The 16,222-nt window shown below is 41.9% G+C and overlaps 1 protein-coding gene across 1 annotated transcript in view; it reads left to right on the forward strand.

Annotated features, from left to right (window-relative positions):
- Positions 1-16,222, forward strand: part of T265_09517 (hypothetical protein) — a gene marked incomplete at both ends in the record, with an annotated part of 47,478 nt that overhangs the window by 25,973 nt on the left and 5,283 nt on the right. The window contains 2 exons of the mRNA XM_009175611.1: positions 442-892; positions 15,958-16,126. Coding sequence (XP_009173875.1) covers positions 442-892; positions 15,958-16,126 — 620 coding nt within the window. The remainder of the gene's footprint in view (positions 1-441; positions 893-15,957; positions 16,127-16,222) is intronic.

Here is a 16,222-nt window from a genome sequence, read left to right on the forward strand (position 1 = left end):
ACCAATCAGCGACTGTTTACTGCTAGCCTTAACAACGCGCGTAGCAACCAAAGAGAGCAGTTGGTGGCCAACTTACGGACCTCATCGATTGTCTAGTCAGTACTTGGCGACCTTTGCATGCGTGATGATGCGACGCGTGTGTAGGTAGATCACATTCAGCCTTAGGGAAAACCAGCTGAGAAACCCATCGATTTTCACGTTTAAACCTCACACGCCGGTCATCTAAATCAATGAAAATATGCACAACCAATGACGTGCCAATGTTCTGCCAAGTTTTGGTAAAGCCTTTCGCTACTGGAAGGTCCAGTGCCAGGTCAAAGAAGATCGAATTTTGTTGCTTCGCATGTTACAAGGAACGTTTTTGCTCCGGATATCTTGGTGGCACTGGATCACACATTGAATTCACAGTTTGAATTTTTTTATTATCTGGAAACGTGGGAGTTATGGATGATTTAAACCGCCTTTACGAACACCAGACAATGATGGCCATTGGAATATACTCATTCTTGGATAATCTCCTGGCTCATATGCCCAGCAGATCAGAAGCTGACAGTGAAACGGCTGTTGATGCTGACTGTCCACCACCCAGTGCAGGTATAAACAACCTGCGGTTTCGACCGGGTCTTAATGATCTTGCTGGAAGTTTGCTAGGATTAAGTAGGCCAGATTCATTTCGCGACAGACAGGAGCGAATTCGGATTCTACCCAGGATACCCACCTGGTCCCCTAGACCGGAACCAGTGGACTCAGCACTGAACACTAACGATGAGGAAATCACGTCTGATTCAGCTGAGCCAACAGTCAAGATGGACACAAGTCCCGGCGGATTTCCGGAAGACATCTTCATTTATCTTTCTGCGCGGGAAAAAGAGGAATATATGTGTTCTATCTGGTAGGTTCTTATAGGCTCAGTGCTTTTTGTGTAGTTCTCTCTCATTCATATTAACACATGCACCAAAACGGTCCATCTTTTTTGTGATTTCGGATATGATGGACAGTTCACCTTGGCGATGTCAGTGTCCTGATCTTGGATCACAATTCCACTCACCCACCCCGGGGAGTCCTAACAAGCGCGTCATCAGTCGCGCAAGCAACGCATTTATTGCATTCTTGGTTCAGCTATCGACCCAAATACTGCTAACTAAGAGACTTCGTCCATACTTTCATAAGCCATAATTCGGATACTTTCAATGTATGGTAGTATTGATATGGTAACTCGCTTTCCCGATATGTCAAAAAGCGAAATTTCAGTTCCGGGTAACTTATATGTGCTAATAAGAGGAAAACTCTGGTAGTTCCCTTCTGGTGCGAAATAAGGCTACCAAGACCACCTTTTTTAAAACTATCTGAGCCATAATTCAGCAACCTTATGAGTAGTGTATTACATCTATACTTGTATCGCGATAGTTCGAATACCGTACCAACTGAAACATGAGGCGGCCTGGTGCAGCACATTCAGTTGCTTTGATAAACCATCAACGAGAGACTCAGCTGGGTTCCAGGTGAATCTCTCGAAAAACCAAATTTGTTTGCAAACGAGTGTATTTCACTAACTACCGTTCTAGTAGAGATGAAAATGAATGAATAGAATATCTATCCGGTCATTGGGGAGAGGTTGGAAGCTATTCGTCAAGTAAGAGAGACAGTAGAATGATTTCCCTTCCGAAAATATGCAAAATAAGAGTACAAGTTCAATCCGCACACTCGTAACGGAACAACAGTGTGATTTGTATGAGAGGCTGAAAGGAAAAGGTTCAGGACACCGGAGCGAAACACAATTTTTAGCATCTGGAGTTTCTCCCAAGAGGGTCGAGGGTGATTCTTTGATAATAGTGGATCGCAGTTGCAGAGTAGGGATACACGAGACGAAACGGTAACATCATTGGTAGGATAAAGGACAAGAGGCAGAATTCAGCCTGGTTTTGAAAGAAAAAGCTGCACTGTCTTAATGCTCTTTCTTTGCACAGGGGTGTCACTAATCTTAGATGAACCAAAACCCAAAAATTACTGTTAGATGAGGTGAAGGTACTAATCAAAAACGGAGTAGGAGATATCGGTGATAGGTAGAAAAGAACTTGGTGGCGTTGAATAAAACCGTCAGAAACGCCGCAGAGCTAGCACATTCCCAATACAAACTTCTAAGTTAGACAGGGGCAAGCGGTTCAGCAGCAGTTTGGCAAAAAAGTACAAGGCCATACACACTCGAAAGAGTTTGATACACACAGATGCACAGATTCAGATCTACCAAAACTATTCGGGATGGAGTGCAAACGTCAGGTGTACGTCGATTTACCTTAGGTTACCTGTTAGGTTCTAAACACGTCTTTTACTTCACTGCGAGAGCTGAGTGCATTCGTCTGGTGAAGTGAATGTAAGCAGATTTCCCTGAGGTTTCTTTACCCGTCATAAATAGAATGTTGAGGTGAACTTATGTATCAGGTGGCAGAGTGAGTTACCATCTTGTCCCTATCACGAACTGTGAGGCCATGGAGTACTGAGTAGAACAGTGACAGCTGTTTACAGATCATTGATGGTTTAGAGTTAAGAGGCCAGTATCTCAATGTCCACGATCACTACTCACATAAATAATGATCTTTCAGCTATTCGTTGCCTGGAGGTCCTGTCGCATGAGGAAATTACGACGTGTAAGGTAATGCTAGATAACCCGAGCCTGGACAGGGTTGGTCAAGATACCGGGATTAGGTTCAAACTAACAAACTTCCAGTCAGAAATCTCCAGTCAGTCATCTCCGGCTCATCAGCACTTGTTATTAACTACGTTCTTGATAGGTGAAAAACACTAGGTCAAATGAAAGGTGGTATACAGAACTCCATTGTTATCATGAGAGGAAGACATTTTAACTCCACAGAAGTGAATAACATGGATTTCCCGATAAAAAGTTTAGGGAAAATTCCAGGACCAATCCCTCTGGGTAGCGTCTAACAAGAATCAAAGGCTTATTGCAATCTTCATTGGTAAGCAAAACGACAGTAAGCGTCATCTCAAGCTGCTTACTGGTTTAGGTAAGCGATGATCAGCTTTTGTTCGCAGTCATGACCCTCTCAAGTTAAGCCAAGTTAGTGAATGAAATCACGGGGTGGAGAAGAGAAGATGGGTCTATTGAGAACGGGTGATGCAGGGAAAGGGACAGTTTATATCTAATTCTGCTTGCAAAAACCTCTCCTTCGCTTTGTTTCTTTCAAAATTAATTACTACAGATAAAAATGGTACACCTTGAAGATCTTCAATTTGTTTCACTGGTGTTAGTCTGTTTGCAATTTTTCGGTATGTCTTACACAGCTATAAGCAGACACAGCATTGGCGAATTCAGCCTTTGTTAGAAGCCAATAAGTTCCGTACAGCACCGAAACATAAACTAACATTGATTCTTGTGATTTGCAACAAATGTGGGACCGAATTTTTACCGTACATAGTGAAAATACCAACTAAATCTATTGGGTAGGCTTGTAAATTCTGAATCATATGGAAGGTGATGTTCTTCTAGCTGACAGTGGGTATGTTGCTTGGACTATACTTTGGTTCTACAGAAATTTACGGCAAAAACTCAATAAGCCCTGCGTTTATTGCAACCGCCGGTTGTTGCCTTCTTGATATCTGTCCTCTTCAGAAAAGTGGTTTATCGTCATCCCCTAGTTAACTTAAAATATGGGACGCATAATTTAGCACCCCCACAACTTAGCACTTCCCCATATGTGGTGTATTTTGCCGAACCAGTCCCGTAGACTACCAAGTGCATTGTGCTGACACCAGAATTACCTGATTAAGGAGTAGGATCTTTACAAGTGTGTAAAATATGAACATAACCGCCTATCGCAAACACACATGAAGTGAACAAGTGTTTGGTACATTACATTAAAATGTTTTATTAGACACCTTATCACGCAACCAAATATCCTTGTAACACGAAGATGAGGCGTCGTTACTGGAGCAAGGCTTTGGACTAGCCAAGAATCGTACACCAGTTCTGGTTTTCTCGCTTCGAACATGCCCTAAGAGTAGACAATCTGCCACCTAATTAATATCCTGTCAGACGATTTTGTGGGGACACAGAAAAAACTCCACCTTCCAGAGTGAAAAACTTCGCTTGAGATATTCATGCATGTTTTGTAAAATTTAAAACTTGTAATTAACCAAAAACGGCTTTGAACGTCAAGTACCTAGAATAACCGTAAGTTCCTATGAGAACCTGACAAGTACAGCTTATCAGTGTTTCAGTGGCCTTTCAACAGTGAGCATGAGTTAGACTAGTCGTTGTGAGACTTGACACCAATTGCTTTCTACCCAACAAACTTCATTTCGTGACCAGACTTTTATAGGTAAGCACGAGTTATTAAAGGCAATGGAGCTGTGTCAGTCTACGAATGGACGAACCTTTAGGAACACCAAGTGCTGTGCTAGTGAACAGTATGATTTGTCGCAAACACGGTCAAATGGGACAAAAACTAGGTTACTTGCGACATTTCAAATCTCGCGGATAGATTTTATAAAACAGACGTAAGTCTAACGAAAACTCGGGGACTGATGAACTCTAAGAAAGGTAAAACCGATCACAGGTTGTCGAAGAGCCTTCGACAAGCTTCTGAATTGTGTGTCCCGTAGAAAGTTCATATGTACACTAAAAATCAAAGGCAAGTTATCTTAAAACAACACATGTTTCATGGCTAGTCTCAAATAGACCGTTTTTCATGGTGGCCCAGCTGTCCACACAGCCTGCTAGAAAAGTCCAGCGTTGTAGATCTTGTCAGTCGGTTAACGAGTCAAAAAGAAAACAGCTAGAAGTTTTGAGTTTCTTCGTATATTTGTAACAGCTTTGTCGCTGCTACGATCACATAAATACTTGTCTGACCTTCTGAATCGGGACGATACAACCGCACAGTAATCAAAGCAGATAAACGAACACATTCTGTGCCCGTGTAGCTGCCTTTTTCTCCTTGAGTGTGCTGATACGGTATGTTCGCACGCGGAATCATCCATCTTGTGACATCAAAGTGGCTGTCTGAAGGGCTAAACGACCACTGAAACCCTCCGGCATAATATTTTTATTTTTGCTAGATGAACGCAGACATATATTTGAACTGATTGCCTATTATCGGGTAAGTGCACCCCGTAGATCAACCACTTCTGTGTGTGCTTGATAGTGCTAGGTTTAATGATACATGGAGGTAGGAAATCATACTGTTTTAATGCATGTAGCATCCATACAACCGTAGAAATTACTCAACTCAGAAGTTACTCAGCTGTTCTCATTTGAAAAAAAGTTTCAATGTTTTCACCGAAATCTAAGGAAACCAACCTGCATCGATCGTTGTGTGAGGCCAGCTGGTCTTCTGGTCATTTCCAATAGGTGACGTTTCGCCAGGAAGCGCTCGCTAGATTTGTGATTTTCATCATTAATATCACCATCGTCATCATCATTAAGTGTGGGTTGTGGCTACTCTTCTAAAATTCTACGAAGATTGCCATGACATCGATATTAGAACTCAAGGAGATAATTCACGAAGTAAGTGACCTCGGAAACTGACCTGATCATTTTACGATTTCCATAAGGAAATGAAGATGTTTCCTAATTTCATTATGCTGTTTAGACAAGCACTCAACTATGTGTACCGAGTGATCGAAAATTACGCCTAAACTATCTGACAGTGTGATAGTTTCATTTAAAACCATATTACCAATCAATCAGCCTGAAACTACTAATGGTGACCAATCCGGGTATTCGGTAAATTTTCGACCTCCACCAGAGGTTGGATGAGACGGACGTGAAGTTGCTTGACTTGTTTTTGTGGTTAGTGGGACAGTACTTTCAGCCAAGAACCTAAGTGTACCAAATTGTGAACAGAAGGTGCGCGCCCATAGGATATGATCTGGCTTGCGCAAGTGACCCTGTCCTGCCACATTCTCCGTAAGTTGATGCCTTTGAAGTCTGTCATTGGAGTCACACAGTCGGCCTCAATACAGTTTTGAGATACTATTGTGATTAATATTAACAGCACTCTAAATTGGTGGTTCACAGCCATTCCCTCATGACCGCATGTCGAGATGTAAACTCTCCCTTCCCCTCGACTGCCCATCACACATAACTTTTTCCCAGTATACAACATTCAGGTATATGCACTCTCTTCCTAAAGTTCGAGTATTAGCAGGAAATATGAATTTGCTATCTGCACCGAATAACGCAAAATGACTATTCATACCCATGCGTCCATTTTTCCTAGATTAAACCCAATCAAATTCACTGCGGAAGCCCCTGAATAGATTACCATAACCCCTGTAAATCGTGTCAATTGTGGAAAAAGAGCATCTTTGTTGAAGCTCCCTTAATTATAAATTTTGAAGGTGAACAGGTATTCGTATCCTACTCATAAAAAAGAAGTTCGACTCCTTCGGAGAACGTTGACAGAACGAGGCTAGGTTCTCAATGGATTTTGAGGAAACAGTGTATGAACACCACTTCTTCGCTGATGCGATGCCTGAAGTTTTTTGGGATAATATGCGAATAATTTTGTTTAGGTCACTAGAGATTGAGATTTCCAGCTGAAAGTAAACTTAACCAATGCAGAAAGACGAGATACACTGTAGAGCTGTTTCATCCATATTGATTAGCAGTGCGCACCTCATGGAACTTCAAAGAATTCCGAACCCGCAACTTCCCCGGCAGTCGTTTGAACGCTTAAGGGTTCTACAACAGGATTTTGACAATTTAATTCGGTTACTCATTACTTAGCGAAATATTGATAGTTAAGGTTTGATCCTTGGATGCTGTAGCAATGCATGCCTACGCGTTCCGCCGATCGGCTGGTTAGCCAAAATGAATTTATTCCGGGTTGCCTTAAATATTTTTCTGGCCGCCGCATCTTCATTGGATAACAGCCATCTGACAACGGCCATTTTGTACTAAGCCAACTATTTGCTTAATCTATGGCATGTATACAAGAAAAGCGCTCTACCAATAGGCCGAGTTAGTGGAGAGTAGACACAAAGGTCTCCATTTTGATTTTCTGTCGAATTAATCAATGTACCACTGACTGAGAGACCTTGACAAATTCAAGCTGCACGCTTTAGTTAGTAACAAACATGGGTCAAAATTTGATATCCTATGTATTCATTTCACCGTTTTAAGAAATTAGAACTTTTATGACAATTTTCCGTGCATGTCTTGCTCACGCTGTAGACGAGATGTAGTCTAGTCAAAACAAAGTCGACTTCAGGTTCTACTGCACCACAGTGGGATGTGTTAGGCGAAACAGTGACAATCCTAACAGTCTCCAGAACAGTATGACAAAAACGGTGTACAGCAAAGATGACAGACAGGAGGAGCTACATACTAGGGCGCTCAGCAGTATTGTGAACGGTAATCAGTTTACGAGGGGAGGAAGTACTAAGCCCGAAAATGAATATTTGACTGCATAGAACACCAAGAAGAGTAAGCGAGAGGATCACCCAAAACCATCAGTTCATGCACATTTGGAAAGCGTTAATCGACAGGATTGTTGATTCGGATTAAGGTCAAGCGAACAGAGTTTATTCAGCAAGAATGCAGAATAGGCGCATGCTGGGAAAGGTAAAAATAAGGATGTGTGAATGAAGTGGGGTGATCGAGGCGGATGTCTAGAGAGGGTTTCACATTCTCACAGGAGAGGGAAATACAGATGATGAATCCAAAATTTAAAACCAATCAAGTTTCGACGAGGTTTCGGCTTCATGTGCGTCGTTATCTTTTTGGTGTATAGTGTAGGGCAAAAATTAAATGCATTGGTTTCGAAGCACCCAGTAGTTTTCTGTAGTCCAAGTTCATTTATTATGGACTTACATACTAATAAATATTTTCACAGTTTGCTACATCAGATATAAATCCGGTTAATTCACTCGGTCAGCTGATCAGTTTTAGCTCTTATCTATTAAAATCACTCATCTGAGCAGTCACTACAAGCATACTGCTGCTCAGTAATAGTTACGGAAAGATCCATATATAATCGAACTTCATCTCCATGTTTCCCATGACTACGGAATTTTACTACGAAGCGAGAAAGAAGACGCAAAACCATCGGGATTTATAGGTGTTAGTTATTGAATACCATGTCAAACGTCGGTTTCCAAGATTCAGTAATATGGAGAATCTGCGGTCCTTACACAGTCCTTCTCTATGAAGTGAAAATCAACGGGACGAGCCGAAAGAGATCTCCTCCTGGGGGTCTTAAAATGTGATGGGCAACCAGACTTGTCGATTTACAGTGTGCTCCTATTGGGGCGGTTTTTACAAAGATTTCAAGCATATTGGTTTATGGAACTATATGTTCTCCACCGTACCCTATTGTGAAGGTGAGGTGCTTGAATCAGTTCATTATAGGCACTTCTATGGCCATTCACACTGACTCTGGCTGCTTTTTTCACTTGTTTCTGTTATGTGTCCACGTTTGATAGTTATCGAAACCCATCTTTTTCACTTCTGGATATTGGATTAAAACAAGGGTGCAAATCACTTACGAAACTGAACTGTGTAATTGGTACAGAGGCTGGTAGTGGTGCAGCAGTGCACGATGTTCACTAACGTTGGCAGTAGGTTGTTTAAAAAGGTAAAAGGTCACGAATGTGTTTAGAAGTAAAGCCCTTAGCCAATATTGATCAGGCTCTTTTCGTCTTTATGGTAGCAACCTTTTACAATGCAATGATAAGTGGTTAGCTTTAGAATAAAGTTTGACTGACGAAATTGAACAGCTGAGTTACGGTAGGCTTGGACTTGGTACTCGTGGTACCCGCTAAGTCGTCACCTACCACACTAGTCTCCTTGCTTTTCTCTTATCTGGGTCATGAAAACAGATTTTCAAGTCCTTCTCTTTCTCCCATCTTACATCATCCAAGTTGTCAGTGACAACAGTCATGGGCGGGTCTTATCGTAGCATCACCATATACCTGGTCCATTGTATTCTGGCATATTAGCTGCCCAAATCCCATTTTCTTGCTGTGGTTTTCGACCATCGTCTCTCAGTTGGAAATCCCATCATTAGTCCATCTGCTTCTAGCGATAAATTGGTGGTGGGATATTTCGGGTGAATCACTGGAAAAACCAGAGAATCATTGAGGGTCAATTCACATGTAGTCAAATATTCGAGCCAGGCAAAATCACGTCTCCCGTTAAGGTGAAAGTCCTGTAGCTACAGAAAGCCCTTGAAGGCAAGAGTTAACTCGTTTCAGTGAAGATGGAAGGACCCTCTGTACATCACTAGGCTGGCTAGACCGAAAGCAGAAACAGCAAACCATCGGAAACATTAAAGCTGTTTTTGTTGGGGATATCAATATCCCCCCCCCAAAAAAAACTCTGTATTTTTATGTGTGCTAGCGAACTTCCGGCATCTTCAAGGTCAAACTATGAATAAATCAATGGCCCATTGATATTCCAAGAAATTTAAATTCGACCACTTACTTAAACGATACCATCTTTTTACTAACTTGGGTTCGGAAGCTCGGGGCATCGCCTTTTGATCGCGTGTTTTCGGATCATTAAAGTTTTGTGTCCGAGTTTTTCGTCTTCTTACTATCCGCCGTGCTAGGAGTCTGGATCAAGCAACATAGCTGGGGATAGAGTATTGCCACAATCCGGATATCATATTGTTTGCTCGCTGCGTGACCGAACCGTAACAGTTTTCAAAGTTCATAATATAATCACTTTAAGTGAGGACAAACTGCTGTGTTTTAAAAACAAACCAGCTAACCCTTTTTGCAAAAGGCCCTCAAAATTGCTATTCTTACTGGGTTTAAACGCTCTTTTTTAACTTCCAAGAAGACAATTTAATTTCATCTATATGTTGTCAATTCCCAATATTGACATAAAGTATTGGAAGTGTTTGAACTGGTTTCAACGCCGAACTCGTCTATCCTCATTTTTTTCAAGAACAGAATGGTGCTCGTATGTGGAGGGCCGATCGTGAGATCATTTCAGAGAAGAAGCTGAAATTCCAGCCCCATTCATCTGTTACCACGTATTCTGATCAGAATTAACTTTTCCAGATTAAACCCTAACATTATTGTCCGCTCTGCTCCCCGAAATGGTCTGGTGATTTTCAGAAATTTGCCTCGCCGCTTGTAAGTTTGATTATTGCGCTGACAACTCTTTTTAGGGTGGATATCCACCGGTTGCAGTCGTAAATCTAGGGTCGGTCAGTCTAGACAGTCACGTATTTGATGAGCGCGGATTACAGGATACCACAGAGTCAACAAAACCGATTATCCGGTAGGAGTGAACTCAGACGAGTTAGATAAGCTAGTTAGACACTTAGACAAGATATGTGTCGTGCAGCCATCATATTTCTTCTGCAATGCAATTCATGATTTGAATATTGGGTTCTGGTAGGCTCTCTTTGTAGCATGACCGCAATTGCCTGTATCAGATTTGTTGTATCAAATACTTGTTGTAGTTTGATGTTGGCTGGTCGAAAATGTAATCACGGGATACTAAACTCCGTCATTTTTCTAACTGGCTTCAATAAGCTTCAACATCACACTATACGGCGGCCAAGAACCCAGAAGCAGAAATTAGAAATAAGATGAGACTATATGACTCTATTTCAGGTCAAAAAAACGAAGTCGCCATAGGTGACTTTGAACTGCATACTCCCGTTTGAATCAAGACGTAAATCTTCAGGGAAGCATGACTTTGATTCTCAGCTCTTCAAGGATGTCTTTTCAGTTACGGGCTATCGATCTCATAAAGGTAGCACAAAAATAGCAAACACAGGATAGCGAACCTGTGGGCTGTGACTGGCGTGTACCTGTTTCCGGTTTTATCGTAAGCTTCATCTAAGTAAAACCTTTTATTACGGTGAGGTAGTCGTACCATACTTGGTTTGATGGAAGAATTTCATCAATTTTTAAGGTTCTGAAAAGTGGTATTAACTGCTGGTAGTCCGCCTTCCTGTCTTACCAATCGCCAATTATAAGCTTAGAAACAGTGGTCAAATAATCATGATTTTTTCGATAACCTATCCTGCTTAAGCGGAGTCACAGCAGAAGATGAGAACCTACCTTGCTGAGTAAATCATTGCAACAAGTCTGGCTGAGGATAACTTCCATTTGGTCGGAATGCTTCTGTTCGGCACTCATCAGACGGTACTGCACGACCGCGGAGTGACGTAACGACCGAATGAAAACTATTGGAATTCGCTGCAAAGTAAGGTAGACCTACTAGACAAGCGGTTCCTCAGCAATACGCAACGCCCAATATGAGAACTTAATCGCAGTGATCTTACTCCAGTTAATGCCTGGCGAATGTTTTTGTAAAGGGTAAAACATGGTAGTTGAAGTCGGATTAAGAAACAAGATGCGCTGGACTGGACATCCCAATGACCATGAGAACTATCCGGCAACTGGAGGCAGGTATGTTCCTGGGATACAAACTCACTCGAACTTACACACCACATAAATTGCAATACAATATGAATCCTCCGCAGAAGAAACAAGCCTTGCGCATCACTGATCAACCCTCTTGAGTCCAAGGCTAGACTGGCCATTCTCTATTTGAGCTGTTTCAAGGTCGCAATCCCCGTCAAGGATGATTACATCAATCATGAAACCACTGTCTTGTACTTTTGAATTTTTACTTGATTCTGTTGGGTGAATTCCACAGTGGTAACCTTACTCCTACCTGGTCCATTCACATGAGGATGGAAGATCAATTATCTGCTTGATTCTACATCAACTGAAGGGGACCAACCGTGCCCATCGATAAAAAATTGTTATGATCTACAGGCACCGACAAATTTATTCAACAAATGTCCTAAATAACTGTACATGTACTATTCGCCAGAAAATACAAATAGGCCGTTGACTACTAGTATGTGGAATTGGACTACAGTTTTCTACGGGAAATGGAACTTATATTTGTTTGGTTACCTCATTTGAGTGCTTATTTGAAGGCCTTCTGCAGCACTGTCCGAACTCACAACTCGGACTCCTAAGTGAAAGCCCCACACCCGTTTATATGACGCTGAAATCGACCGCTCGACAGCTTTCTGGCAGTGCCGCATTATCGTTCGAAGTCGCCGTTGCAAAATACCTACTAGATATATCTTTAAGCTAAAAAATATTTCTACCTACATTGTTCAGGATGAGAAAAAAAGTGCAAGTGCGGTGGCACTAAATGAACCCGTGTGTTTATTCATTTCGTGCCAGTCGGATGTTTTTTCAAGGGTTTCTGCTCTCAAAACTCCTTTCCAGGCTCTGTTCACTAGGATATTGTGGTTTGGCACATTGGAGTCATCAAAGTTCATAATATAATCACTTTAAGTGAGGACAAACTGCTGTGTTTTAAAAACAAACCAGCTAACCCTTTTTGCAAAAGGCCCTCAAAATTGCTATTCTTACTGGGTTTAAACGCTCTTTTTTAACTTCCAAGAAGACAATTTAATTTCATCTATATGTTGTCAATTCCCAATATTGACATAAAGTATTGGAAGTGTTTGAACTGGTTTCAACGCCGAACTCGTCTATCCTCATTTTTTTCAAGAACAGAATGGTGCTCGTATGTGGAGGGCCGATCGTGAGATCATTTCAGAGAAGAAGCTGAAATTCCAGCCCCATTCATCTGTTACCACGTATTCTGATCAGAATTAACTTTTCCAGATTAAACCCTAACATTATTGTCCGCTCTGCTCCCCGAAATGGTCTGGTGATTTTCAGAAATTTGCCTCGCCGCTTGTAAGTTTGATTATTGCGCTGACAACTCTTTTTAGGGTGGATATCCACCGGTTGCAGTCGTAAATCTAGGGTCGGTCAGTCTAGACAGTCACGTATTTGATGAGCGCGGATTACAGGATACCACAGAGTCAACAAAACCGATTATCCGGTAGGAGTGAACTCAGACGAGTTAGATAAGCTAGTTAGACACTTAGACAAGATATGTGTCGTGCAGCCATCATATTTCTTCTGCAATGCAATTCATGATTTGAATATTGGGTTCTGGTAGGCTCTCTTTGTAGCATGACCGCAATTGCCTGTATCAGATTTGTTGTATCAAATACTTGTTGTAGTTTGATGTTGGCTGGTCGAAAATGTAATCACGGGATACTAAACTCCGTCATTTTTCTAACTGGCTTCAATAAGCTTCAACATCACACTATACGGCGGCCAAGAACCCAGAAGCAGAAATTAGAAATAAGATGAGACTATATGACTCTATTTCAGGTCAAAAAAACGAAGTCGCCATAGGTGACTTTGAACTGCATACTCCCGTTTGAATCAAGACGTAAATCTTCAGGGAAGCATGACTTTGATTCTCAGCTCTTCAAGGATGTCTTTTCAGTTACGGGCTATCGATCTCATAAAGGTAGCACAAAAATAGCAAACACAGGATAGCGAACCTGTGGGCTGTGACTGGCGTGTACCTGTTTCCGGTTTTATCGTAAGCTTCATCTAAGTAAAACCTTTTATTACGGTGAGGTAGTCGTACCATACTTGGTTTGATGGAAGAATTTCATCAATTTTTAAGGTTCTGAAAAGTGGTATTAACTGCTGGTAGTCCGCCTTCCTGTCTTACCAATCGCCAATTATAAGCTTAGAAACAGTGGTCAAATAATCATGATTTTTTCGATAACCTATCCTGCTTAAGCGGAGTCACAGCAGAAGATGAGAACCTACCTTGCTGAGTAAATCATTGCAACAAGTCTGGCTGAGGATAACTTCCATTTGGTCGGAATGCTTCTGTTCGGCACTCATCAGACGGTACTGCACGACCGCGGAGTGACGTAACGACCGAATGAAAACTATTGGAATTCGCTGCAAAGTAAGGTAGACCTACTAGACAAGCGGTTCCTCAGCAATACGCAACGCCCAATATGAGAACTTAATCGCAGTGATCTTACTCCAGTTAATGCCTGGCGAATGTTTTTGTAAAGGGTAAAACATGGTAGTTGAAGTCGGATTAAGAAACAAGATGCGCTGGACTGGACATCCCAATGACCATGAGAACTATCCGGCAACTGGAGGCAGGTATGTTCCTGGGATACAAACTCACTCGAACTTACACACCACATAAATTGCAATACAATATGAATCCTCCGCAGAAGAAACAAGCCTTGCGCATCACTGATCAACCCTCTTGAGTCCAAGGCTAGACTGGCCATTCTCTATTTGAGCTGTTTCAAGGTCGCAATCCCCGTCAAGGATGATTACATCAATCATGAAACCACTGTCTTGTACTTTTGAATTTTTACTTGATTCTGTTGGGTGAATTCCACAGTGGTAACCTTACTCCTACCTGGTCCATTCACATGAGGATGGAAGATCAATTATCTGCTTGATTCTACATCAACTGAAGGGGACCAACCGTGCCCATCGATAAAAAATTGTTATGATCTACAGGCACCGACAAATTTATTCAACAAATGTCCTAAATAACTGTACATGTACTATTCGCCAGAAAATACAAATAGGCCGTTGACTACTAGTATGTGGAATTGGACTACAGTTTTCTACGGGAAATGGAACTTATATTTGTTTGGTTACCTCATTTGAGTGCTTATTTGAAGGCCTTCTGCAGCACTGTCCGAACTCACAACTCGGACTCCTAAGTGAAAGCCCCACACCCGTTTATATGACGCTGAAATCGACCGCTCGACAGCTTTCTGGCAGTGCCGCATTATCGTTCGAAGTCGCCGTTGCAAAATACCTACTAGATATATCTTTAAGCTAAAAAATATTTCTACCTACATTGTTCAGGATGAGAAAAAAAGTGCAAGTGCGGTGGCACTAAATGAACCCGTGTGTTTATTCATTTCGTGCCAGTCGGATGTTTTTTCAAGGGTTTCTGCTCTCAAAACTCCTTTCCAGGCTCTGTTCACTAGGATATTGTGGTTTGGCACATTGGAGTCATTTTTACCAATGGCGTGTTGCTGTCGATGTTCCTTTCGTCTCCCTTATTACTGCAAGCAGCTGTCAGATAAACAACTACCCATAACATGATTACATGTGAACTACTCAAGGAGTCGAATAAGTGGGATCGAGAAGATGGAATTCCAGCCGAGTCTTAAGCTTTGTAGCTTGGGGGTTTGGCTAATTGAACCGGTATTCCATCAGTGTAGGAAACGATGGTGCGTCCTAAAATTTCATTATTCCAGTTCTGAAAGAGTTTATTTCTGTGTCACGCTGTAGATCATTGAGCTACGATTTTCTCAGAGATACACTTGGTCATCGAGTTACGAATTCATGTTTTGTCCAAGAAAGTGAGAAGATTAGATCCGGAGATTATATCCCACAGAAGTCTGAGGGAGTGTTTGCAATAGACCATCATGGGAATGCTCCTTTTCTTAGGGAAGGTCTCATTTATTCCCTTCGAACAGAAACTGCTCAGACAGGAAAAGTGGGAATTGGATATTCACGCCGAAATTTTGTAAGGATGAATTATCGTTTAACTTATTTTTGTCTTCTAAGCTTCTGTTCACGTTGGAATGTTAAGCAGCTAGTGACTGCTTGATGCAGTTACGCGCAGCTGGCGAATGTCTGACCGGTTTCTGGTAATTCCATCATTGAAAACTGCTTAAGGTGGCAAGGCAAGGCAAACCATAATAACTTCAATTGGGTTAGTTTGTTGCACGAAAAAGGGGGCACTTCAGTGTGCCTGAATGCCTGCACCCTGAAGTCATATTTTCTGACATGACTAGACTGCAGCTACCGTTCAGCGAGGAGCGACAGTAAAGTGGATACTGCTCCACCTCACCATACATATATGCCACTTGGCATCACATTGGTGCAATTGTCGAGTGGCCTGTGTGCAAATCTCCAGTGAATAGTCTAGTACACCAGGGGGTTTCGACGTTTATTGTAGTGTGTACGGTTTACCGAGTGTTCGGATAAATTCTTCTAAACGCGTTTGAATCCGATCACTATATAAACCATTTGGATACATAAATAGTAGGTCTGTCCCACACATGCCCTCGTCTTCACCAGTGCTATGTACTTCTATTTCAGCTACTCGGTCCTTAAAGAACCATACCAGTGTAAAAACGAACACAGGTTTTGCTATGGTTGCATCTACACCTGGTCCACTGGTTCAAGCGCAGGTCACGATGGTTGTCCCGTGTGTCGGTGTGACGGGCTGTACGCGAAAAATTATGACGTAAGTTCTAAGAGGAAGTTTTTTGTCAGTGATGAACATTCCAGTGCTCTAAAAATCAAATAGGCTTAGCACACGTCGTTAAATACGTATGACTGG

The sequence above is a fragment of the Opisthorchis viverrini genome, assembly GCF_000715545.1.
Source record: "Opisthorchis viverrini unplaced genomic scaffold opera_v5_279, whole genome shotgun sequence".
Classification (NCBI taxonomy): domain Eukaryota; kingdom Metazoa; phylum Platyhelminthes; class Trematoda; order Opisthorchiida; family Opisthorchiidae; genus Opisthorchis; species Opisthorchis viverrini.